The 26,740-nt window shown below is 47.6% G+C and overlaps 1 protein-coding gene across 2 annotated transcripts; it reads left to right on the top strand.

The window, feature by feature from the left end:
* Positions 1 to 2,220: 2,220 nt before the first annotated feature.
* On the top strand, positions 2,221 to 16,194 carry DRG2 (developmentally regulated GTP binding protein 2). Of its 2 annotated transcripts, XM_033167285.1 has the most exons (13): positions 2,221 to 2,359; positions 3,327 to 3,487; positions 4,749 to 4,838; positions 6,055 to 6,115; positions 7,532 to 7,622; positions 7,908 to 7,980; positions 9,604 to 9,694; positions 10,584 to 10,681; positions 12,227 to 12,303; positions 12,977 to 13,065; positions 13,208 to 13,266; positions 13,838 to 13,891; positions 15,332 to 16,194. In XM_033167285.1, the coding sequence occupies exons 1-13, from the start codon at positions 2,296 to 2,298 to the stop codon at positions 15,416 to 15,418; spliced, it is 1,095 nt and encodes a 364-aa protein (XP_033023176.1). In that variant the 5' UTR covers positions 2,221 to 2,295; the 3' UTR covers positions 15,419 to 16,194. The 2 variants fall into 2 exon arrangements, with proteins under 2 accessions (XP_033023176.1, XP_033023177.1); XM_033167286.1 differs by lacking the exon at positions 2,221 to 2,359 and having other exon boundaries at positions 3,349 to 3,482.
* Positions 16,195 to 26,740: the final 10,546 nt, after the last annotated feature.

Raw genomic sequence — 26,740 nt, 5'->3', positions numbered from 1 at the left:
GGCAACCAGAAGTATGTTGGACACCGAAGCCTGTGATCATTTGCTCCTTAACTGCACCCTGCTCTTCCCCTGCCCATTTGTTGCATAGGTCTGTATCATAACTAAATTAGGTCATAGATCAACATGGGGCTCTCAGCAGAGTTTTGCCTTTTGACCTACAGACACCTGCCAGGCCCTGTCATGGCCTATATTGATGAGGCTTTTAAACTTAATAATTATGTTGCTAGCCTTAACTGATGTACAGTTGCTCTGGCCACAAAAAAGCCCTTTGGTGACTGCTTCGTTCTCACCAGTTTCCTGGCTGCCCATAAAGGACTCCCATCAGTGTTTATGGCCAACATAATAAATAATATGCCACCCATCTGACTGGGTTGCCCCAGCCACTCTGGGTGGCTCCCAACAAAAAATAGTAAAAACACAATACAATTTTTAAAAAACATTTCTAAAACGTTTAAAAATCTATCTAAAGCAGTATACAAAAATAACACTGAACTAAGTAAGACTATCAAAAAATCAGTGGATGAAACCCAGGAACTAGTTAAAGACAGGCATTTGGAAATAACGGCCCAATCCAACAGGTCACAGAAAGCACAGACCCAAACAAAACAAAACAAATCTTCGCAAGACATCTGAAGCAACTAATGGCTGATGTTTCATATATACCAGGGGGTGCTTGTGGTGTGGGTGGGGGAGAGAGGCTCTGAAATTGCTAGAATCCAAACATGCCAAACTAGGGTGTGGTGGTGGGTTTCTTTGGAGGGGTGGAGGCTTAAAGGTCTTGCAGGTGCTTCCTGGGGTAAAGGTAAAGGGACCCCTGACCATTAGGTCCAGTTGCGGACTACTCAGGTTGCACGCTCATCTCGCTTTACTGGCAGAGGGAGCCGGTGTTGGTCCACAGACAGCTTCCAGAACAAGGCACGGATCGAACCGCAGACCTTCTGATCGGCAAGCCCTAGGCTCTGGATTACACCACAGCGCCACCTGCTTCCTGGGTTAGAAAGGGATAAATAAATCCTCCTATATAATTGTCACCTATGCCACAGGTGAAGAGAGGCAAGCTTGAGAGGGTAGAGTGGGGTGTAGCCCAGACCCTACAAGCGTCCCTATTTTCCAGGGACATCCCTGATTCAGAGAAGCCATCCTGGTTTCGCACATGACCTATTTTCATTGGAGAAATGTTAAAGAGTATGGAGTTATCCAACCTCCTAGCCGTCTGAAGGCAATCCTGTATAGGGAAGGTTTTTTATGTTTAATGTGTATATATATATATATATATATATATATATATATATACATACATACACACACACACACACACATACATACACCGGTATGTTGGAAGCCACCCAGAGTGGCTGAGACAACCCAGTAAGATGTGTGGGATATAAATAGTAAATTTATCATTATGGAATGAGACGTCGCTATTTTCATCGGAGAAATGTTGAAGGGTATGACAGCCCAGTGGGTGTTTTCTCTTTTTTGCCGGGGGGAGGGGGAGCTGATCCTGATAATTGTACCACAGAATTATAGAGTTGGAAGACACCACGAGGGTCATCTAGTCCACCCGGCGCAATGCAGAAATCTCTTGCCCAGCGTGAGCCTCCAAACCACGACCTTGAGATTAAGAGTCTGATCCTTTACCGCAGCTTTTTTTTTTTTTTTTTTTAAAACGCTTACGTTTTTGACACTCCCTCTTAGCAAACCCGAAGGTTTGGGAAGGTTTTCCACGAAGTCTCTCTCTGTCTCTTTGGTGGGTGGGGATACAGGATACTTCACCCACCCGGCCCTTTCGCCTAGCCCAGGGTGAGGGCCCACAGCAGCCCTGAGGCGCAAAGCAAGACCAGCTGAGGGAGAGGCAGCTAACAACAGCCCTGTAGGGTAGTCCAGTCTCGGGCTCCGCAGCTCCTTCCACGCAGATACGGCACCCTTCTCAGTTCCTGTAAACCAGTGTTTCCCCAACCTTGGGTCTCCAGCTGTTTTTGGACTACAACTCCCACCATCCCTAGCTAGCAAGACCAGTGGTCAGGGATAATGGGAACTGTAGTCCGAAAACAGCTGCAGACCCAAGGTTGGGGAAACACTGCTATGTAAACTACCCCCAGACTATCGCTCTCCCAATTCGACGCGCGGAACGGAAAAGCCGCCGGCTTCGGTTGGCGCAGGGGACGAGAAGGCGCGTCGCACAGCTCCGGGATCACTTCCTGTGGGAGGGGCGGCTGACCGAAACTACTTCCGGGTCAGCGCTCCCCCTCTTCTTTCCCTGGCCAGCTGCGCTTCCCGTCCCGCAGTGCCACGATGGGGATCCTGGAGAAGATCGCGGAGATCGAAAAGGAGATCGCCCGGACCCAGAAGAACAAAGGTTTGGCTCCTCTTTAGGACGCGCCGGCTGAAGGCTACCCGTTGACTGGGGCCTTTTAAGCGCCTGCCCGGCAGGCAGAAGTTCGGCAGGTGCGGCTTTTCTCGGTGGAAAAGCTTCGCCTGCTGGGTTTTTGCCCCGAGGAGGTTAAAAACGAGCAGGAGCTCTAAGGCGGTGGTCCCTGCGCTGGGCAATGGCAGAGGGTTGAGGCTGCTTTTGCGGGGTCGGCAGGGTGTGGATTTATTTTATTTATTAGATTTATTAAGGGAGGGAATGAACTGCGGGGTTGGGCGAGCGCTCTTCAGATGGGCTCCTACAGGACCGGCATGCAAAGTTTGTACCAAGTGTGTCGCATTTGTTTGCCCCGCACTGCCTTTTCGTTACCACTGTTTTGCTTCAGCCCTTTCTGTGTCCTCCTTCGGTATAAATACATTTGGGGAGGCAAAACAAGTGCAGTTGCAAGGTCGCTAGGGGACTTTAAAAAGCGGGGGAATAGGATGGTGCATGGAGATTCATAACTGAAATTTTTTGTTACTGATTTATTAGATTTGTGTACCACCTTTCATCTGAAGATCTCAGGTTGGTTCACAACATAAAAACACACAACAACAACAACAACAATAACAACAACACAAAATACATAATAAAAGCAAACACCAGAAACTACCACAGGGTAGCAGATAAAAGCCTGAAGCTCTTCGTTTTCTTAAAGTTCATACCTAGTGTGCGGTGGAATCTGGCTCCTTATCCCTTTCCCCAGCCATGCTGAGTAATTGACAGAAATACAGCCAGAAGTGCTTTTCACCTTTAGAAAGGGGAAACGGTAGCTCTGGTTGAGCAGGTTGGAGAGCTAGACAAGAGGAACAGAGAGGGAGCCATTAGGAGAGTACTGGTGCGCTAACTCACTGGTCACTGATTTTGTTTCCTTAGTCATGTATGTGTGTGTTACTTTTTTCTGTTTCCACTCTAGCCACTGAGTACCATCTTGGCTTGCTGAAGGCAAAGCTTGCAAAGTACAGAGCTCAGCTTTTGGAGCCTTCCAAATCGGCTGCGGGCAAAGGCGAAGGCTTCGATGTGATGAAATCTGGAGACGCCCGGGTGGCGCTGATTGGTTTCCCCTCTGTGGGTAAGGTCAGTGACACTTGGAGAATTCCTATTCCTGTGTCTCTTACTTGGTGTGCTTCCTTTTAAAGCAGGTGTGGGGAACCTGTGGCGCTCCAGTTGTTGCTAGGCTGCACTTCCCATCAACCCCAGCCAGCATGGCCAGGATTCAGAAACGATGGGTGTCTGTAGTCTGGAGGGCCACAGGCTCCCCACCCTTGCTATAAATGAAGTCTCACCCTCAAGTTTATAATTCAGGGGTCGGGAACCTTTATCCAGGGGCCAAATCTGTCCCTGCAGACCTCTCTGTCTAGCACTTGGGACTCTCCCCAGCAGTGTTAGAAACTCAGAAATATAAGCTAGGCACCAAATGGCTCCTTAAACCAAGGTTATAGTCACCAAAACGGAATGTTTAGTTGCCATTTTGGGGCAAGACGGCTCTAAAGTCTTACTTTTCAAAGGATGGACGGACTGTGATTGATTTTCAGTTAAACATCTGACTGGATTAAGAGCTTTGAGAACTTAAAGAAGAAAAGTCGCTTGATCCAGGGTCAGTTCACATATATATTGGCCTGTTCTGACCTCTGTCTCTTTATGGTGACATTCATAACGTAAGAATATTCTCCACAACTGTGAGAAGGGAAGTGGGGTGGGGTAAATGAAGACAAGCTACAACAATTAGCTATAACGTTGTTCACTACTCCTGCTCAGGCTGCACAGAGAAAGTATTTGGGTTCCTGAAATTCATTCTGATTAGGCAAATAAAATGTAACGGGATTCTACAGGATGGGGTATTAGTGTGTGAAAACAGTCCAGAAATCAGCTGCCGTGCTGATGTGAACTTTCCATGTAAAAACATACTTTATTTTATTGTTTGCTTGCTTGCATTTACATCCCAGGTTTTCCTCCAAAGAACTGAAGGCGGTGTACTTGGTCCCCAGGCATGCACCTCCAGCTGGTGGAGATGTCAGGTGCCACCCTGGCACCCAGGCATTTTCACTTGGTTGCAAATGGTCAAAAGCCAGGTGCAAAATGTGCCTGGTCAATTTCGAACACTGGACACTGCCTCTCGGACTATCCTCCCTTGCAGGGTCATGGTGGGGATTAAATGGGAGAACCAAGTACACCGCCTTCAGTTCTTTGGAGGAAAACCTGGGATGTAAATGCAAGCAAGCAAACAATCAAAGAAAGTATGTTTTTACATGGAAAGTTCACATCAGCACGGCTGCTGATTTCTCACAAGTGTGTGGCTTTCCTCTGCCACTGCTAACACACTCATCTTCCCTTTCAGTCCACCTTTCTGAGTTTGATGACTTCCACGGCGAGTGAGGCGGCTTCCTACGAATTCACCACATTGACATGTATTCCTGGAGTCATAGAGGTTTGTGCAGTTCCATTGGATTGCCATCTGCTGGGGCAGGAATTAAACCGCACTGTGGTTTTATGTGAATGCAACGGTTGGGGGTTGTTGAATTCTGTTTCTTTTAAAATGGGAGGCTCCGTGTATTTCAGAAGCAGTCCATATTTGCTTTCTGGGGTTTGCCAGATGTTAAAATCTGGAAGCCAATGCCTTAACATTGGGTCTTCTCTCCAAAAACACACCTAGAGTAGATTGGAGGCCCACCACCTGTGTTATGATAGCTACCAGGGACTCGATAAATGCCCTGGCTTAGCTGCCTGCTTGGGGCTGTGGAAATGGAAGGTTGCCACGCCGACAGCAGGCCAGAATTTACAGCTACTCAGGGTGGTGGGTAACCTCAGGCTAAGGCCACACACCCCTCTCCTCAGGACGTCCCCCCATAGGTCCAGTTTCATATCCCCAATGTGCCCTTGAAGCCTCACATTGCCTCTTGCTCCTCTTTATGGAAGAGGGATGGGTGTAGAAACTAGTCTGCTGCAGAAAGGTAAAATTTTCATTAATTGTTCTGTCTGTTTTTGCCTCTGGTCCCACTCGCTACTTTGGATTTTTAAAAGGGGGGGGGGAGCCTCCGGCATCAGAATCTTTTAGGCCTGCCAATCCTCTTCCTCATTTTTTGGATGAACAAGTTTTAGACGATTGTTTTCACTCATCCGAGGAACTGTCCCTGTGGTCTCTGAGCAAAAAAAAAAGCAGGCTGTGCAAAGTTCTAAATAAACCAGTAGATCCCCTGATGAAGTGTGTGTGTGTTTGTAATCTGAACATGCACGAGAATGCTAAAAAGGTGAAGTGACCTGTTAGCTTAGGCCAGGGGTCCCCAAACTAAGGCCCGGGGGCCGGATGTGGCCCTATTGCCTTCTAAATGCAGCGTGCGGACGGTCTGGGAATCAGCATGATTTTACATGAGTAGAATGTGTGCTTTTATTTAAAATGCATCTCTGGGTTATTTGTGGGGCATAGGAATTCGTTCATTTTTATTTTTTTTCAAAATATAGTCTGGCCCCCCACAAGGTCTGAGGGACAGTGGACCGGCCCCCTGCTGAAAACGTTTGCTGACCCCTGGCTTAGGCTATCAAAATCTAGGGGGTGGGTGGGTAGGGTCTGGAGGTGCTCTGTGTCATTATAACCACCCCCTCCCTCCATGTGCCGCTTCACGGTCTTCTCTTTCGTCTTTTGCCAGTACAAAGGAGCCAACATCCAGCTTCTCGATCTGCCTGGGATCATCGAAGGAGCTGCTCAAGGTAGGTGGGGGTTGGCATCTGTGTCTCATTCTGCCCAGAGCAGCATTGGCGTTCCCAGGGCAGTAGCACTTTTGCACAGTGACAAGGGACCCTTTCTTCAGCTTGGTGGAGCACATTCGCTCCTGGGCAGCCTTCCAGAGGCTGTTCCCCCATGGTGTGTGGGGACCAGAGGCAAAAGTGAGCAAAGCAACACGTCCTCGTTCTATTTATACGGCACCTTTCTGCAGTTAAGCCATGGCCAAGGTGGCTTAACAGCATCAAAATATGTACATAGTTTATTCTGACAGTTACAGAATTGTAGCAGAATATAAATATCCCCAAACTCTAAGCTAATGGAAGCATCTCAGTAAGTCTTCAGAAAAATTAAGCAGTCCCAACACAAATAATGATGAGCCCTAAGAATAAAAACACAAGCAACAACAACACCCCCGTGAATCACATCCTCTTGCGTATAGAATGGGCGCGTTGGGACTAGAACGGGAGTTAAAAACCCTTTTTGATCTTGCAGTGCTGCCAGCTCCACCTGCTTTTGGCCCAGGCTCTGTGCAGCACCGTCCCTTCGTATTAAGAAGTGTTCCTCCCACCTTGATTGGCAGTCAGGTTAATCGTGCCGCTGGGCCTGCCTCCCCCCTCCCTGTCCTTGGACAGTGAAAAGTCTCGTGGTCCCTGGGGGTTGCTCCTGGGAGAAGGATGCAGCCAAGCAACAGGCTGCTGAATTGCAAGCATTTTTGGCATGGGGAAGGTGGGGGGAATAGTTGTCTAATGAGAACTGGCCTGGGGAGGGTGAGGAGAAGATGCTACCCAAGCACTGCCGTCTGTTTGGAGGATTTGGGAGCAGCATTAAAGTAAAGGTAAAGGGACCCCTGACCATCAGGTCCAGTCGTGTCCGACTCTGGGGTTGCGGCGCTCATCTCGCTCTATAGGCCGAGGGAGCCGGCATTTGTCTGCAGACAGCTTCCGGGTCATGTGGCCAGCATGACTAAGCTGCTTCTGGCGAACCAGAGCAGCGCACGGAAACGCCGTTTACCTTCCCGCTGGAGCGGTCCCTATTTATCTACTTGCACTTTGACGTGCTTTCGAACTGCTAGGTGGGCAGGAGCTGGGACCGAGCAACGGGACCTCACCCCGTGGCAGGGATTCGAACCGCCGACCTTCTGATCAGCAAGCCCTAGGCTCTGTGGTTTAACCCACAGCCCCACCTGGGTCCCTAGCATTAATGGAGCCGTATTTTTTAAAAAATAAGCCTCTTTGGGAAGCCTTCTGCATCAAAAGACAGGGTGGAAAGCGGCTCCTTGTTTGCATGATGCAAACAAGCAGAGATTCTTTGGTAGCTCCTGAGCAGTTGCTCCTGCCACACAACTTCTTGCTTTCCTGATGTCACGGCAAGTAACTCCCATGTTCTCCTTTCCTTCGCAGGAAAAGGCCGAGGGCGCCAAGTGATTGCCGTAGCCCGGACTTCTGACGTCGTTATCATGATGCTGGACGCTACAAAGGGGGAAGTGCAGAGGTTAGCGCCTAGAGGGCAAAGCACCCACGCGTGGGTTGAATTATGTGCAGATCTGCCTGAGGATTTGGCGCTATCCTGAACTGGGAGGGAAAGGGCTGTGACTCGGTGCTTAAGTCTCTGCTTTTCATGCAGAAGGTCCTAGGTGCAACCCCCATCGTTTTCGGGTAGGGCTGTATATGTCCCTTCCTGAAACCCTGGAAGAGGGTTTTGGTTCCCATTTTACTGGGTTTATTTGGGTAATGGCTTGGCGACTCTTCATGACCACATCTTCCCTCCCTCCTGCAGAGCTCTGTTAGAAAAGGAACTGGAATCAGTAGGAATCCGGCTGAATAAAATCAAGCCCAACATCTACTTCAAGGTGAGGCACTGCAGGTGGGCGAATCGTAGGACTGACAGCTCCCCCCCCCCGGTACAAAACACATAAATACAGCAATCGCCAGCTCGGTGCCCTCCAGGTATTGCTGGGGTCCCCAAACCCACCAGCTGCATCTCAGTTGCCTGTGGCCAGAGATGACGGAGCTGTGGTCCAAGAACATCTGGGCACCGAGTTGACTTATTTGTGTCTCAATAAATAAACCCCACACATGGGAGACTGGAAAGACGGCAGGGAAGGCTAGCCTCCCACTCTTCTTCACCTTCACTCCACCCCATCGGAAATGCTCCTCGGCTGTGTGTAGGACGTATCCAGCTTTGTGAGATCACCCCCCTGCTTCTCAAAATCGGCTCCTCAAATGGGGTCGGGCCTGTCCCTTGAAATGTGGCGGTGAAGGGGGCTGGGGAAACTGTTTGCAGCAGAGCCACAAAGGTTTTTGCTTAAAATAAAGAGGCTTTGGCTTATTTAAGTGTATTGCTGCTTGAGTGAGCAGTTGGGTCAAATTCTGCCCATGTGCTTTTCATTGTTTCTCCGCAAGGAGAAAGGACTAGAGTAGGGGTGGCAGTGAACTTCAGGGCCAGCCACCAAATGTGGCCTTCCAGGACTCTTTATGTGGCCCCAAGGTTTGTCCCCAGCCCATGCTCCTCACCAGTCCTGCTCTGCACCTCCTTGGGTGGTTTTGCCTGGCTGGGATATGTCCTTGAGCTCTGATGATGCCTCTTGCTCAGAGGGGTGTGAGTGAAGAAGCCCCTAACATATTTGCTTGCCGGAATGTACACTAGTGCTGTACAAGGTTAAGAGTCTCACACTTGAATCTTCTCACTTTTACATCTGGTCCTGCCCGTCACTGGCATGCGGCCCCGGGAAGGTTGCGTATGAGAGAATAAGGCCCTTAGGCTAAATGGGGGGGAAAGGGTTCTCCCTCCCTTTTAGAAATTAATAGTAAATAAAACGAAAGCTGGACCCAGGTGCCTTCAGGAGGAAGGGCAGGATAGAAATTAAATAAATCAGTATCCTGAAGCAGTCCAGGCCTCTCTTGCAAGCCGCTCTCTGACCACTGCTCTGAGTTGGATTTGAACCCAGAAGAATTGTGTGCCAGTATAGTGATTCACACATGCTGTCTTAAAGCAGTCTGCCATGTCTGCCCCCATTTGGTCACGTAGTGTAAAGGTCACCAAACGTTTTGGGCCCATGAGCATATTTGCAAACTGTAGGAACTGTTGAAGTCTCTATAAGGGCTCGCACTTTTGCTGCCCGGCCATTAATCAAATTATTTATTTATTTATTTATTTATTATTATTACTGCTACTGCTATTACTACTCTTACTAACACTACGGGAATGTAGTTTTAAAGTATGTGAACATCTGCAAATGTCAAAAGGATTTAGCCTGTGCAAAATGGATGTGAGTGATCACTTTAGATCAAAATGATTATATCATGGGATATGCCAAAGAGGCATTCTCAGCATTTCAGCTTTCATGTCTGTCTGCATTAGGCAGTGCCATCCTATACAAATGTTGTGGCGTCCAGTATACTCAAGATAATATTATTTGCTGAATCAGCCTCGTTGAGGGCCATCTTGACAAAGCCTCTTTTCTGTCTTCCAGCCCAAAAAGGGAGGGGGCATCTCCTTCAATTCAATGGTAACTCTGACTCAGTGCTCCGAGAAGCTGGTGCAGCTCATCCTCCACGAGTACAGTATCCTTTTTCACTGAGATTCTTGGTGGCTATATTTCTCAGCAAAGCGATTCAGAGCAACCGGCAGTAAAGGTGCCTTGCAGTGTCGTTGGTAACGCCCTGAGCAGTTGAGGGTGGGTGGTTTGGACCCAGGCGACCTGAAAGATCCTATCTCCCTGCCTGGGTGCTGAGATTCTCGGGTGAGCACCTTCTCTTGGTCCCATCAGCATCGGAAGAACTGCTGGTTGTGATGCAGGAGAGAGAGCCTTTTCTGTGGCTGCTCCAAAGTTACAGAATTCCCTCCCAAGAAAGCTTCGCCTGGCTCCTTCCTTCTTATCCTTCCGCTGGCAGGCTAAGACCTTCCTGCCCAGACAGGCATTTGGAAATTGGGGTGCAGATGCTGCTGATATCTAGGCTGCTGTCAGAGCAAATTGTGCTGTAATTGCTGGTTCTAAATGTGTTTTGATGCATTTGAATTAGTTTGTTTTTATTATTTTGCATTTTATAATTTTGCAAATGTTGTAAGCTGCCTTGAATCCCAACTCGGGAGAAAGGCGGGACAGAAATATATTTAATCATCATCATCATAATGTCCTGGTCCTGAGACATCGCTGGGCAGTAAGCGAAGCAGTAAGCTTAGACTGAGCATGAGGGCGACCCTGGAGAGGCACTGCCAATCAGTGTTGACAATACTGGACTCTTATCAGGCGTTTTTTCTCCTCGTAGCAACCCTCCGGGGTAGGTTTGGCTGCAAGATTGTGACTGGCCTAAGATTACCTGGCCAGCTTTGTTGCCGAATGGGGATTTGTCCTTGAGTTTCACCAACCCAAGCTGGATGCTCGTAACAGCACAACACGCTGGCTCTCTTAGCAAACACAAAAGTGCTTAACCTTGACTCTGCTCACCTAAGAAATATTTAATGCGGAGGTTCTGTTCAGGGAAGACTGCACACCTGACGAGTTCATTGACGTGATTGTTGGCAACCGGGTCTACATGCCTTGCCTTTATGTGAGTACCTTGTGAGAAGTTGTGTACTTTTAACAGAATGTGATGGGGGGAGGGAGGGATGTATTTCACCAGAAGCAAGGGTTTCTTTTCAGGGAACAAGTTTCTGAGGAACACAGGTGGTGGTGGGGGAGAACAATTGCCTTCCTGCCCCGTTTGTGAGTTTCCCATGGCCATCTGCTTTACCACTGTGGGTCAGCAATATTGAAAGCAACACAATGACCAGAAACAAATGCGATATGAAAAACTTTATGGAATGATTAACAAACTGAAGTCTCTGAAAGTCCTTAAATGAATCACGGTGCCAGACTTTACCCGACGGAGAACAAGCTGTGAAGCTTTGTATAATCAGCAAATGTCCAGTTCTGATGTCCAACTCTGAACAGTGTTTCCGGATAATAACTACTGTTTCGTTGAATTCTTCATCAGCGAATTAGTTCAGCTCTTCCTTAACTGAAAATAAAATTTTCAAACGATGAACTGCACATGCATAACTACAACTTCAAATAGCGTTGAAGTTATGAACTGTAATATAAAGAAGTTACATACCCAGTCTTGTTTTGAATAGATAATAATAAACATGAAAATGCTCTGGAACAGTGCCCATGCAATTCTGTAGTCACTGCTATTGACAACATTTTTTGAAAAATAATTATAGCCAACCCCAGGTGATACTAATAACAAGGAGATCGAGTTTAAAGACACATATGCATTGATTTGAATAAGCTTAATATCCAGATCTTTGGCATTCTAAGACAGAATCCCATATCCAGAAAGCACCCTTTCCTCATGCAGTTAAGCCTGTTTGTTTGTGGTATTTGTACTCCACACTTTAGCCAGACAGGCTCTCTCAGAGCGTCACACAAAAATCAGTGTTAAGATGATCCCTGCTCTCCAGTCCACAATCAAAGCAAACTTGATGCACAAGGCAAAAAAGGGATAGGAAAGTTGAGGTAGAAGCAAGCACAATATGCCTCCAGTCTGTGCTGTGTGCAGTCTGCAGTTCCATGCAATTGTCAGTTAACCCGAGAATAAATTTCTTTCAAAAAATTGAACCAATCCAAGTTCATAGCCCCTATGGTCGTGGAGACATTGCGCGGACAGAGCCTTCTCTCTCTGAAAAGGGTGGCCAAAAAAAGAAAAACACCCTTCTTGGGGGAAAGGGCTGTAAAGCTTTAGAAGCACCAGGCTGTTTTCCAGAACAAACCACCAGTTGCCTTCACTGCCTTTTTGGATCCTGGACTGGAGACGGATCTCTTACTGTTATAAACCTTTGCGGCGGAAATAAAATTGTCGGAAAGCCACCAAGGATAGCTGCTGCATATAGTTTCTTATGAAGCCTGTTACGTTTTAATGTAGCACCATCAGGCATGTCCCTGCCCTAAGAGGCTTACACTCCAAATGGGGCTTCCCCAACTTGGTGCCCTCCAGCTGTTTCGAACTACAACACCCATTAGCACCAACCCTCAATTTAGCTGAACAGAGAAGGGGGAAACTGACTCCTTGCACCATTAATATTCCTTTCTCCACCACCACCTTTTGGATTAGGTTTATAACAAAGTCGATCAGATCTCCATGGAGGAGGTAGATCGCCTGGCTCGGAAACCCCACAGCGTTGTGATCAGGTAAGGTGAACCTCCCCAGCCCTGTGTCTTGTGGCCAGCATGTGGTTGGTTTAAATCTCCAGAGCACGTGGTACGATGACCCCTTTGGAAGAAGTCATCATTGGCGTCTGTTCTCCCTGTAAACCTTTTGTTATTAATACTTACTAGATTTATTCTTGCTAGAAGCTGAATCCTCTGGGCTAGTGCATCTCAAATTATCCAATGGGATGAACCAGTGTCCCCCCCTCTCCTCCCACCCGGCCCAATGTGCCAGGAACCACAACCATGCTTAGTCCCTGAAGCATCCCACCAACATCTTGCAGACTGACACCAGTCCACTGAGCAGCACCACTCTAGAAAATGTGCACATTAAAAAAAAAATCTCAGCACGAACAACACAACTATTTGTGGCAAGCCAAACTGGCTAATTTGTCTTCTCCCACCCGACCCCCAGTCTCCAAGAAAATGATCCCCATTTGATTAACAGAGGAACAGGAACCAAAATAGAAAAAGATGTTTAAAATGATGTAAAAGGTTTTAAAGGCCTCAGGGAGAGGAGGAAGGTATTTCCCTGGTTTTGAAATGACATTGAGGTGCCAGGCGAGCCTCTTTGAGGAGGAGATTGCACTGCCAAAGCCTTTTCTGTGCCCTTATCACCCTGCCACCCATTTTGTGTTTGTCCGCCTCTCTCTAGCTGCGGCATGAAATTGAACTTGGACTACCTGCTGGAGATGCTGTGGGAATACCTGGCCCTTACCTGCATCTACACCAAGAAAAGAGGCCGTGAGTAGCACAAGCAGGCCAGCAGGATTGGATGGAACTAGATCTGAAAATGAATACGGGCTTCAGGGGAGGAGGGAGGATCCAAAATTCTCGCGCCTTAGTGACCTTGCTATATTTCCTCTCCTTTCTCGGTCCCGGACAGAGAGACCAGACTTTTCAGATGCCATCATCGTACGGAAAGGGGCATCCGTGGAGCATGTGGTAAGCATTGAATTCTTGAGCTGCAGAAGTGCCCCCCTCCCCAGGCTATTTTGCCCATACTATCTGCACTGCCAGCTCTTCCGAAGCTGAAACCATCCAGCCAGAGATTCAGTCTTCTTCTTTGAAAACACACTAGGTCAGGGGTTGCTAACCTGTGGCCCCCTCGATCAGCCCTCTGTCCATTGACTGTGCCACCTGGGGCTACCATCTGCCTTTTGGCTGCAGCTCTGCTCCAGGAGCAATTGTTGCCTTTATTGCTACAGGAAATAACGGTAGCCCTTGTCCGGTGGTGCTTTCGGGTTTGGGGACTGTGGGGAATAGATCCATTTTGGGAGGAAGGGGGAAGCTGTTCTGCAGACAGCCGTGAGCGTGAAGTTGCCACTTTGGCCAGAAGGAGTTGGGTATGTAATGCCAGGCTCATTTTTAAGAGGCAGCTCCACTTCAGAAGCTCTGCGACACGACTTTGGAAAGGGATAAGGGGTGTCATCTGCAAGGAGTACAGTAAGTAAAACTTAGGGAGCTGAGATTGCAAGGCCTCACTTGGTACATCTCAACCTTTTTCTCCCTTCAGTGCCATCGTATTCACCGGACATTAGCAAGCCAGTTCAAGTATGCCTTGGTGTGGGTAAGTGTGCTATGACAAGAAAGTGGGGTGGAGCAGAGGGTTCGGGTGTCTTTGCCAAGTATTAGTGATATAGGCAGGAAACATGGGGGAAGCTTTTAGTGGTTTTTTAAAAGGGTTTGACAAATGCACTAAAAGGGATAGGTGAGCTATTAACAGCAGCTCTGTAGAACCTACATGTACAGAGTCAGAATATCTCACAGCCAGCAAGGACTGTTTCTTTTATGCTTCACTGGTGGGCTTCCCACAGGTATTGTCAAGCAACAACTACTACTACTAATATTGTTTGTTTGTTTGTTTGTACTCCACTAATAACTGCCAAGCTAGCAGTTCGAAAACACACAGTGCAAGTAGATAAATAGGTACCACTCTGGCGGGAAGGTAAACGGCGTTTCCGTGCGCTGCTCTGGTTTGCCAGAAGCGGCTTAGTCATGCTGGCCACATGACCCGGAAGCTGTACGCCGGCTCCCTCGGCCAATAAAGCGAGATGAGCGCCGCAACCCCAGAGTTGTCCGCGACCGGTCAGGGGTCCCTTTACCTTTACCTAAGCTGACTGGGTTGCCCCACCCATTCTGGGTGGCTTCCAGCATATACGAAAACGCAATAAAACATAAAAAAACTTCCCTGTACAGGGCTTCCTTCAGATGTCATAGTGCCCTCCAGGTGGTGTTGGACTTCAACTCCCATCAGCCCCTGCCAGCATAGCCAGGGATGGTGGGAGTTGTGGTCCAGGAGCATCTAGAAGGCTCCCATGGGCTACCGAACTAGTAGCTGGGTCTTGTTGGCTCTGTAGTCTCCTCCAGCTGGGGTGCTCTTGCGTAGCCAGATTGGGGCTGACCTTCTCGCAGCAGGTAAAGAACTGAGGTGGGGATGAATGCATGGAAAGAAAGGGTGGCAGCCTCAAGGGGCAAGCTGAGGTGTCCATCGCAGCATCCCATAGCTCACAGGGGGACAACCTTCAGCCCCAGGCCCCCCCCCAAACCCCAGCTCAATTTCATGTGCTCTAATTTCAACAAGGGGTGGGGGAACAGAGAAAAGAGGTGGCGAAAAGACAAAAGGAAAGCGGGGGTGGTCTTCTCCACCTTCTCCTCTCAACAGGGAAAAGAAGGCTCACGCCTGCTGCAGCTGTGCAATCCAATAGGCCAGGGATAGAGAACCCGTAGCCCTCCATTTATTGCTGGACTCAAGCTCCCATCACCCCCTTACCCTTGGCCATGCTGGCAGGGGCTGATGGGAGTTGAAATCCCACAGCATCAGGAGGGCCATGGGTTTGCTTTTCCTGCCCGTCCCGGGGGTGGGGGTGCTCGGAAGGGACCCTTTCTTGGAGACATTGGCAATCCATTGGCAAGTGGCATTGGGCAGAGGTAGGGGCACCTCCCTCTCTTCTTGCCAGAGAGGCCCCCAAACCGGGGCTGGTGAAACTGTTGTTTTTTGGCTTTCAAGGGAACCAGCACCAAGTACAGCCCCCAACGAGTAGGACTCAGCCACTTGATGGAACATGAAGACGTCATCCAGGTAGTCAAGAAATAATCCTCGTCGCTGGTCCCTCGCCCTGCTCTGCTCTGCAGTATTTTCAACGCGACTCTGCAGAAAACTTTCTAAAAGCCAAAAAGAAGAAGAAAAGCCTCTGTGTGTAACGGGAGGGTTTTCCTTCAGCTCCTCATAAGCTTCCATGAAGCTTCCGCGGAGGATAAGAGACTACTGTGGAACTTCTTGCAGATTAGGGACATGGAGAAGAGAGGTTCTTGTCTTACACACTGACATGCTTGAGGGGCACCTTTCAATAGCATGGTCTTGGGTGCCTTTAAGATGCTCGGAGCGGGTCTGGTTGTGACTTGACAGCTGCCCAGAAAAGTGGCCTTGGATTCATGAGCCGAAAAACACACGAAAAGAAACCATCCATCCATCCTCCTCCTGTTCTTCCTCCCTTCCTTCAGTGTGTGTTGCTTCACGAGCAGAACAAACAGCCCTGTTCAAAAATCAGCACTTCCAGTTGGACAAAAACGATTCCAGGCAACGCAAGGTGGATCGCTCCGTCACATTCACAGAGTGCCCCGTGGAAGTGCATTCCCACCCATTTTTCTGGCTAAGAGGGGGTGGTGTTGATAACTTCCACTGGGGTTAACGGAAACGAGGCCATCTCCTCCCTCTCCCATATCACCCGTTTGGCAAGACGGCAACCAAGAAACAGCACACCTGCTGCTCCTGCAGCTCCGCTCGATAAATTTACTCCAGACCCATCAGCAGCCATTTGTCCTTCGGTTGAAATAAAGAATGGTTCTTGTTTCTCTTTGGAACTCCCATAATGTCAAAGTTGTGAAGTATCATTTTCTAACTGCTGTGAAATATTTCCCGTGGTTCTTTCTATGCTCTTGTTCCTGAGGCTGCAGCTTTTATTTCCCTCCACTCTAGGGCTGGTCCTGCCCACTTTTAACGGCTTATTTTGAACTTCTGTTTGGCTTTTCTTCTTAACAGTACGTTTTCTGCGAGGGCTTAGGTGGTATTCTGGCTGCTCCTGTTCAGCCCAGGCTTCTCTTATGCGTGGCTGGGCTCACATGGCAGAGAGAAAAACTCTGTTGCATTAAGGGAGAGAGTTCATTTTTCAAAACTTCCATGGCCTATACTTGTAGAATGTACAGGTGAAACTCAAAAAATTAGACTATTGTGGAAAGGTTCATTTCTTTCAGTAATTCAACATAAAAGTTGAAACTAATACATGAGATAGACTCATGACATGCAAAGCGAGATATTTCAAGCCTTTATTTGTTATAATTGTGATGATTATGGCGTACAGCTGATGAGAACCCCAAATTAACAATCTCAACTTTGGGGTTTTCATCAGCTGTACGCCATAATCATCACAATTATAACAAGCAAAGGCTTGACATATCTCACTTTGCATGTCATGAGTCTATCTCATATTTTAAACTCCAGTAGCTAATGAAAACAATTGCTTACATAAATGGACTTTTCCACGATATTCTAATTTTTCGAGTTTCACCTGTATTTGTAGGATATTGTAGAGTCGGAAGAGGTTCAGAAAAAGGCAACCAAAACGATCAAAGGGGTGGAGAAACTCCCCTCTTAGGAGAGGTTGCGGCATTTGGGACTTTTTAGATGAAAGAAAAGTTGATTGGGTGGTGACATGGTAGATGTATGGTATATAGGCATAGAGATTTATTTAACAACAACAACAACAACAACAACTGCATCCCAAGGAGGCCACAGAGAATTAATGGCCAGGGGCCTGGCAAAAAGGAAATGTTTGTGGCTGGTGCTGAAAACTATGTAATGAGCGCAAGAGGTTGAGCTCCCTGGGGAGAGCATTCCACAAGCAAGGGGCCACCACCAAAAAGGTCTGTTCTCATGATTCCACCCTCTAGAGTCTCCCGTGTAGGGGGCATAGCGAGAAGGGCATCAGATGACGATCACAGTTTTTGGGTAGGATCATACGGGAAGAAGTTTCTGCCAATCGGGTTCCATCCAAATAAGCTCCCATCCAGCCAACACCAGGTTGGCAAGGCTTCTGTAGTTGCAAGATTCTGACGCCAAGCAGGCGCCCAGACTAGACCTCAAAAAAAGCTTGCAGCTGTCTTGTTACAGTCAACCTTTTCAGTGGTAAGTGGGAATTCGTTCAGACTGTGAAGTCTAACACGCCCAGGTTTATTTTTCTTTACGTTTATTGCATTTCATACCACAAGTTTCCTCTAGAAAGCTCCAGCTGGTGTGCGTGACTTTCTCCCTCCATTCTATCCTGACAACCCTGCGAGGTGGGCTAGCCTGAGAGCTAGCTCAGCGAGCTTTGCTATCTCTGATTTTCATGCAGAAAGATGCTACTCCTTCGCTTGCAGAAGTCTGAGAAGACTTCTGTGTACATGCACACTACTTCCCGAGTTGCTGATAGCTTGCAAATAATCCCCGGCCCCCTGTAGAAGAGAGCAGTTTCTTCCCCTCCCAAGCACAGGTGAGAAGAATAGCGGTCATCAAATATGCATGGGCCCACTGTAGCCGGCAAGAGCCTTGCAGCAAACATGGCGCTGTAGGCTCAGGAGAGGCATCTCCTTGCCATCAGCAGGCGCCAGCTGGAAGCTCAGCTTCCCCCAGGTTTTGGGGGAACAGCGAGGGCATCCCTGCTGCAAAGGATGTCTCCAGGGTGCAGTTGCAGTACGAGTGGAGCTGCTGCCGTTCCGGCCCAGGTGAGCAAATCGAGGGGCTTATTGTGTCATCCGATCCATTTTTCACAGCAGTGGGTCACTTTGCTAATGGAGGTTGGGCTCCATCTTCTCGTTCGCTCCCAGCTTTTCTAATGCTCCAGGGCTTATATTTAATTTTTGTTCTGTTTCTAATGTTCTAGCTAGCTAGCCGTTCCTCTTGAGAAGCTCAAAGCGGTTTGCAAGTCCTTCAAATTTGCCCTTCCTCTGTTTTAGCTATGCACCAACTCTTTGAGGGAGGTTGAGAGAGCAGGGGTCAGGGTGAGGATTTGGAGCTGAGGCTGGGTACAGTGTACCGTTTACTCCAGTTTCAGTGAAGCTCCCGCAGCTCGTGTTTGAAGCGGGGTGCACGTGACTTCAGCCACAATCCGTAAGTTCCCTGTACTTGCTTCCGAAATACTCCTGGGCGATGCATTTTTCCTCAAACCATTTAGTTTTCAAATGTAAGCCACAGCATAGGTATTCCTCGCCCCCTTTCACCTGTGCAACAAACCTGCTTGGTAGCTTAGGCTGAGAGGATGTGACCAGCCTGAGATCGGCCGCTGAATAAGGATTTGAACCTGGGTCTCTGGGGTCAAAGTCCATAACTTTAATTGCTACACCACACTGGCTTGTAGCAAAAACGTATCTGTTTCTCCAGAGTTTTCTGCAGAGATCTGTAGATGCCCTGAGCCCAGGCAGTTCCCAAAATAGCTTGACCTGGCAGCTGCTCTTACAGCTCAGGTGTCACCGTAACAAGTAGAAGATCCTGCTGAATTGTGTGCTTCTTTCCAGGGTGATCTGCGCAAGGTTCTGGGATCCATAGATCTTCCTCAGTAGGATACCTCCTAAGTGCAACTAGCTCGTCGCAAAAGGGCATTGTGGAGAGCCAGTGGGGTGTAGTGGTTAAGAGCGGTAGACTCGTAACCTGGTGAACCAGGTTCGCGTCTCCGCTCCTCCACATGCAGCTGCTGAGAGACCTTGGGCTAGTCACACTTCTCTGAAGTCTCTCAGCCCTCAGCTCAATATTGTCTACACTGGTTGGCAGTGGCTCTCCAAGGTTTCAATTGGGACATTCGCAGCCCTACCTGGAGATGTTGGAGACTGAACCTGGGACATTCTTCATGCAAAGCAGATGCACCACCACCAACCTACACCCCTTCCCCAATTATTATTATTATTATTATTATTATTATTATTATTATTATTATTATTATTATTATTATTATTATTATTTCTATACCACCCTATAGCCGGGGGTTTGAGGGCAGTTCACAGAATAAAATCAAGATACAAAACCACACCCAACAAAAATAAAACAACAACCCAATAGGCCCCCTCCCCCCAAAAAAAACATTTTAAAAGGGCATAGGATGTAAATCAAATCAACCAAAGGCCTGGTTGAAAAGGAATGTTGCCTGGCACCCAAAGGTGTATAAAGAGAGCCAGTGTGGTGTAGTGGTTAAGAGCGGTAGACTCGTAATCTGGGGAACCGGGTTCGTGCCTCCGCTCCTCCATATGCAGCTGCAGGGTGACCTTGGGCTAGTCACACTTCTCTGAAGTCTCTCAGCCCCACTCATCTTACAGAGTGTTTGTTGTGGGGGAGGAAGGGGAAGGAGAATGTTAGCTGCTTTGAGACTCCTTCGGTAGTGAAAAGCGGGATATCAAATCCAAATTCCTCTTCTTCATTGGCAATTTTATCTCAAAAACTATTGTGACATTGTTTTGCTCAGCAGAGGCTGATATGTGGCCTTCTGGGCTCTTACTAGCAATTTTCCCATTTTTACTAGCTCTTTCCTGAAGAATTTCAGAATAGAATCATAGAATTGAATCATAGAATCTCCTTTCTTGCAACTTGAAGCTACTGGTCGGGTCCTAACCCCCGAGCGGGAGAAAACAATCTTGTTCCCTCTTCCATGTGCCCTTGAGATAGTTGAAGAGGTGGCTTTGCTTATTTATTTTTTTAAAAGTCTGAGTTCAATGAGTCCTAATGAGTTCAGTGTAGCTTTTATTACCTAGGACAGCTTTTCTTAAATTCCTGGAGCTGGTTCAAATGGGGGGGGGGAGACACACCACATGGACATACGAGCAAGGAGGAAACTTTAAATTAAAAGATACAAAAAAAAAGTCTCAATAGTTCTTTGCCAGTGTGCACTGAACAAAGCAGTACTGGTGTTGCATTTTACTGCCAAAAAAATAAGATAAAAATTAACGGCACAAATTCACCACTAACTGGGCCTCGAGAAAGATGGGAGGAAGCAAAGATTCAGCAACAGCTAAAAAGCAAGTGAGCAAAAAAGATGGCCACTCCAGAGAAAGGGCCAGTGCTAGCACCACACTGGGGTGCTAAATCACCACCTCCATCCCCAGTTTATGGGGACTGTCGTCTCCAGCCTAGATGATGTGAAGTTCCATAATGAACCCAAGCAATTTGGCAACTCAATCTATATTTCCTAACCTACTAGAGCAGTAGTAGGGGCATCTCCCAGGCCCTAGGGGCCAAATGTGGCCCTCCAGGGATCTCTACCTGATCCTCAGAGCTGCCCCCAGTCCCTACCCCTCATCAGCCCTGTTTCACCCCCTAAGTGGTTTTTGCCTGGCTGGAATGTGTCCTTGAACTCACGAGAACAGCCTTTGCTTATCTGGGCAGAGCAATGGGCCGTTGTCCCAGTATGTTGACTATTTTATCTAAAAAGATAAGAAGAGTTCACATTCATTGCTCCCCACTCCCCACACTTTTGCCTCTGGTTCTGCTCTGGCATGCGGCCCCCAGATGGTTCGCCTGAAGGGAATGTGGCCCTCAATATGGGGGAAAAGGTCCCCCACCCCTGTAACTTGAGTCAGGCAAGTCAGCTTGGGCAGGTTCTGTGGGTGGGAGACATGGCCGGTCACGGTGGGCTTGTTTGGCCAAAAGCATACTGATTTGGGAGGCAGTAGGGCTATCGAAAGGACAAGCAGTTGTCCAAAGGCTATGCAGGGTGCTTGGTATCTGCTCGGGAGCTTCATCCCTGTCACTAGGTGTGGCGGCCATTCCCTTATCGCACACAATGCCTATTCTGAGGAGAGAAAAAACCATGGCAACGGGCCTAGTCAGCAGCTTGCGTCAGACGGTATCCATGGTGTGTGCCGAGATCTTCGCTTGCAACTTTTCTCTCTCTTGAATTTCGATATAAAATGGAGAAATAAAACAATTTAACACGAGAGCAGCAAAACCCTCTGAAAGGGGCCGGGTAGTGTTTTGGGTGCAACGCTCAACCATTCTTCGAGCTATTACGTTTTATCCTGCCTTTTCTCTTAAGGTGTGAAGACGATGTTGTTCTTTTAGTTGGTTGGTTGTAAGACTCTTTGGGTCGCCTTGGGCAAAATTAAAGCTGTTACGATAAATTAGCGTTGCCGTATTTTGAAGAGCGAGAAAGAGAACCCATTTGCCGGCTTCTGCTTTTAACTATGGATCGCTATGACGACTCTACCCGTGAAAAAGAGGGCATGTGGCGATGCTAAAATAAATCACATTAAAAACCGGTTTAAAAACAACCTATTATAAGGAGGGTCCTAAAAACAGACACCTCAAGTCTCCAAAGCCATGGCAAAAAAAAGTGTGCCATCAGTATTTGCCAGAAGTTGTATAGCAAAGGTGCCAGGCCTCTGTGGGGACTTAAACTGCTTTGGGGCCACCATGGAGAAGGCCCTTTCCTGGGCCACCATAGATGAGCCTCTGAGGTGGAGGAACTGCCAAGAGGGGGGCCCCTGTTGACCTCAGCACCTGAGGGGTCTGTGGGGAAGGAGGTTGTATTTTGGGTATTTCAAGCCATGGATCTCTGGCCTCCCCAACTTTGTGTCAGGCAGGCATCTGTACAAGAAGCGATGCCAAAGAGGAGCAAAAGGGATTTCTTCCAGAGTGCCAACCCTGTCAGGCTGCCTCATTGTCTCCCATTATTTACTGCTTGAGAGCTGGCACTGGCTGCACCTGCCCGGCAGAGATTGAAAGGGAAGCAACAGTTGTCAAGAGAGCCTCGGAGAGCAGCCATTGTTTTTCCAGGTAGGCTTGGGGACAGATGGCACTCAATGCTGGTAGGCAGCGTCGGGCGTCTTTAGCCCCCCCACCGCCCCCCGCTCAGTTCAGGCAGGGGGCTCAGGATGCTTAATGCAAGCTGCAATTTCTCCACCTGCCGACTCCGGGCTGGCGACTGAGTGGTATCAGCTCTCCAGGAGATGCCACGTTTCTAGGGCTTTTGAGGCTTCGATTCCCAGATTTTCGGTTGTGTCCGGATGGCAGGCTTTCCAAAAGGTGAGCCATGCAAGGACAGTCCCTTGCCCTCTGCTCCATATTTCTATTAGTCTCTCTCTCTCTCTCTCTCTCTCTCTCTCTCTCTCTCTCTCTCTCTCTCTCTCACACACACACACACACACACACACACTGCTTTTTTCTTAAAAAAAGTTTAGGGGTACTCTCATTTTGACTCAAGAAAACCACAATTTTATAGTTCAAATCGGGAAAAATAAATGCAGCAAATGGACAATAGTACTAAGATTAGCAAAATGTTTTGTGGTATGCGTACCCCTGCGTACCCCCTGGGGGAGGGGAGCATGGTGTGTGCAACACTTTTCAGTGAGTGGTAGTCAACTAACTTTTACTCGGACCAAGACCCACTGAAATTAATGAACATGTTAGGCCCATTGATTTCAGTAGGTTTACTCTGAGGAAACCTCAGTTGAATACCGCTCAATATATTATAACCAACAAGTATATAGCGATAGATGGATGAGCACAGGATGCTACGTTCTACCGAGTCAAACCGCAAATCCATCTAGTAAATTGTTGACAACTGTTGGCCGCAGCAGCTTTTCGGGATTTTGGGCAGGATTCTTTGAGTCCTGAAAATGCCTCTTTGATTCTTTGAGTCTGAAAATGCCTCTGTTGGCACCTCTTCACCACCCTGTTTATTGTATTGGGGTGCCAACAAGAATAAAAAATTGGGACCAGGTGATGCGAGACACACACACACACACACACGTGAAAGAGGGGAAACACAATTGCAAAAATAATAAAATAGTGAATAGTCTCATCTGCAAAGGTGGATATATTAGCTAGCACTGTGCAGAGATTGAGTTGTTTGATGTTGTTTGATCGGGAAATTTAAATCTTTGCAGTGGACAAGCTAGAAAAGCTTTTTTTCAGCCATGATCCTCTCCCCACTATGTAATCATAAAATCACAGAACCATAGAATTGTAGAGTTGGAAGGGATCATGAGGGTCATCTAGCCCAACCCCCTGTAAGGCAGGAATCTTTTTGTCCTGTGAGGGACTTGAACTCACAGCCCCGAGATCAAGAGTCTCGTGTTCTTCCAGTTGAGCAATTGATCTCAGCTGCCTCATTTTGGAATAGCCTGTGTTTTATGAAATTGTGTGTTTCATTATTTGAAAGTGTGCTGCTTCTTCATCCTCCTAGAGGTAAAAAATGGACAAGATGAAAGAAATACATCTGGGTAGCAAAGTACATCTATGAGTTGTTAGGGAACTCATTTCACAGGCACTAGATGTCACTCCTTACTTTAACCACTCAGGGCCAAACTGCAGGAGATGTTAAACAAGTCTTTGTAATTAGAGTACACCTTTTATTTTTAAATTAAAAAAAATGTGTATAGGAGTTCTTTCGAGGAAAGCTGATAATTACTGGGATTGCAGGAGGCAGGGAGGGGAGTTTAACCCTTTTCTCTTCTGCCACAGTTCTGATGAAACTTGCTCCTTGGAAGCCACTCTTTGCATTTGTTGTTGTTTAATTGTTTAGTCGTGTCCGACTTCGTGACCCCATGGACCAGAGCACACCAGGCACTCCAGTCTTCCACTGTCTGCTGGAGTTTGGCCAAACTCATGTTGGTAGCTTCGAGAACACTGTCCAACCATCTCGTCCTCTGTCGTCCCCTTCTCCTTGTGCCCTCCATCTTTCCCAACATCAGGGTCTTTTCCAGCGAGTCTTCTCACGATGTGGCCAAAGTATTGGAGCCTCAGCTTCAGGATCTGTCCTTCCAGTGAGCACTCAGGGTTGATTTCCTTCAGGATGGATTGGTTTGATCTTTTTGCAGCCCATGGGACTCTCAATAGTCTCCTCCAGCACCACAATTCAAAAGCATCAATTCTTCGACGATCATCCTTTTTTATGGTCCAGCTCTCACTTCCATACATCACTACTGGAAAGTCTTTGCATTAGGTAGGGGGGAAAACCCCTTCCCACTAAGCAAGGGGGGAAAGGGTTAAACCCCTTACCTGCCAATTGCAGTCCTGATAATTATAGCCCCCCACCGACTGCTTTTTGCATTTTTAAAAAAACATGCACACTAAATGCAAAGATACATTTAACATCACAGGTAATTTGGTTTTCACACAGGTGTCCCCCAAAAGACAAAAATGAGTGTGGTGATTTTCCTTACACAGAAATTGGAACTGCCAATTGTAAACAGAAACACCTGGTGTAGCTGTGGGAACATAGGAACTCGCCTTAACACTGAGTCAGAGAGTTCGCCTATCTAGCCCATTATTCTCTGCAAACAGACTGGCAGTGGCTCTCCACTGTTGCATAGAAGCCGTGGAGAACAAGGGCTGCCTTCCCCTGCAAGTAAATTTCCGCAGGCTGCATGCTGATTGTCTTAAGGGCCAGAGGCGAAAAGTAAGTGAAGCAACCGAGGCAACTCTTACCTTTGCGCAGTAGATGACATCCGAGCCTTGCAGAATCCAGAGGTTTCTGTTTCTACACGCATGGTTCGCTCTCCGTCTTTGGCTCAGGCAAGTGAGAGATATTATCACAGGGCAAGGGCACACTCCAGTCAGACAAAACCAGTAGAGGAGGGTGTGAGGCAATGCTAAGGAGGGCTGTGTTCCCTGGTGAGAGTCCTAAAGGCCAGATAGAGATGCCTGGAGGGCTACATTCACCCACCCCTGCTCTACAGTGTATATTCTAGTATGCTAATTATAATTTATGTAGCTCTAAAACCCCATGGTTTTTCTGATGGTTGGTTTTAGTGGATGTGTAAAGTTTTATTCTTTATTACATATTGATTTCAAATTTTAGGTTCCAGGTGGGCTTTCTGGTAGAGGGGTGGTGTGAGTCTGCCATTCTTTTTCCTCCTAATTTTATTGTTTTCTGAATCATCGCATATGCGTACCCAGGGGTGGAGGAGGGGGGTGCAGTGGGGGCGGGCTGCCCCAGTTGTCACCACTGAGGGGGTGACAAAATGCTGGGCGGTGCTGACCGCGGGAGAGATGATCCTGGGAGAGATGCGGTGGCTTGGGCGCGCTCAGGATCCACACTGCCCAAATGGTCCACCCGCTGCCTCCTCCCCCCACAGTTGTAGAACGGCTGAGTAGGAGGAGGCAGGCAGACTCCTTAAAGGCCCCACGGAGTGTCCTGCCCTGGTTCGCCCTGCCCCAAGGGCGGCTGACCCTGCCCCTGGGTGCAGGGCGTGCGTGCCGCCCCAGGTGCCTGATTGGCTGTGCGTGCCTTCTTGGTAGTGGCGCCCTACCTGTGGAACACCCTTCCTTCAGATGTCAAGGAGATAAAGAATTACCGTACACAACTTTTAGAAGACATCTGAAGGCAGCGCTGTATTGGGAGGTTTTTAACGCATGATGTTTTATGTTTTTAGATATGCTGTAAGTCACCCAGAGCTTACAGCATTTCTTCTTCTTCTTCTTCTTCTTCTTCTTCTTCTTCTTCTTCTTCTTCTTCTTCTTCTTCTTCCTCCTCCTGCTGTTGCTGCTGCTGCTGCTGCTGCTGCTGCTGCTGTTTTATTCATTTGTAGCATTTGTGCCAGCCAAAAAAATGCTCTCAGAATCACTTACATACAATCAGTTAAAATATGGCAGTCCCTGCTCCATTGGCTAACAATTTAAAAAGACACAACACACAAGGGGAAAGGGACAGGGAGGGAAGAGGAAAACCAAAACCAGAACTCTGGCACTCCTATAATGATCAGGAGGTACTTGATGCATCTGGACTTTCAGTAAAGCTGATGAAATAAGCCCTGTGTTCCATCTTTCCCACGTAACCTGTCTGACTGACTGACCCCAGCTACAAAAGCTGAGACTGTTGAACAAATTTTGGGTTGGGGTGTTATTTGGATGGTTTTTGTTGGGGAGTTGTTACTCTTGATGGTGCTGGTTTTTTGTACCGTGTTTCTCCTAAAATAAGACACCGTCTTATATTTTTTTTGCTCAACAAAACACAGTATGGCTTATTTTCAGGGGATGTCTTATTTTAACCGTGTCGCATCGGTACGCTGCATAGCCACGCCTCTCCAGGCTGTTTTAATGGGAGGTACCGCGTCACTATGGCTTATTTTCGGGGTCTGGCTTATTTTTGGGGAATGGCTTATATTTCGCAAATGCATAGAAATCCTGCTATGGCTTATTTTATGGCTATGTCTTATTTTAGGAGAAACAGGGTATCTTTATTTTAGATTTAAAAAAAAAAAATTCTTTCCAGTAGCACCTTAGAGACCAACTAAGTTTGTTCTCAGTATGAGTTTTCGTGTGCATGCACACTTCTTCAGATACTTTATTTTAGATGTTATTTAGACACTTTATTTTGGATGTTATGGTTTATGTGGAAATCATTTAGCTTGGTTGTGTATTTTTTGATATTTTTATTTACTGCTTATGGTTACT

Source organism: Lacerta agilis, chromosome 13 (assembly GCF_009819535.1).
Source record: "Lacerta agilis isolate rLacAgi1 chromosome 13, rLacAgi1.pri, whole genome shotgun sequence".
Taxonomy (NCBI): domain Eukaryota; kingdom Metazoa; phylum Chordata; class Lepidosauria; order Squamata; family Lacertidae; genus Lacerta; species Lacerta agilis.
This window is presented reverse-complemented; position numbering and strand designations above follow the sequence as displayed.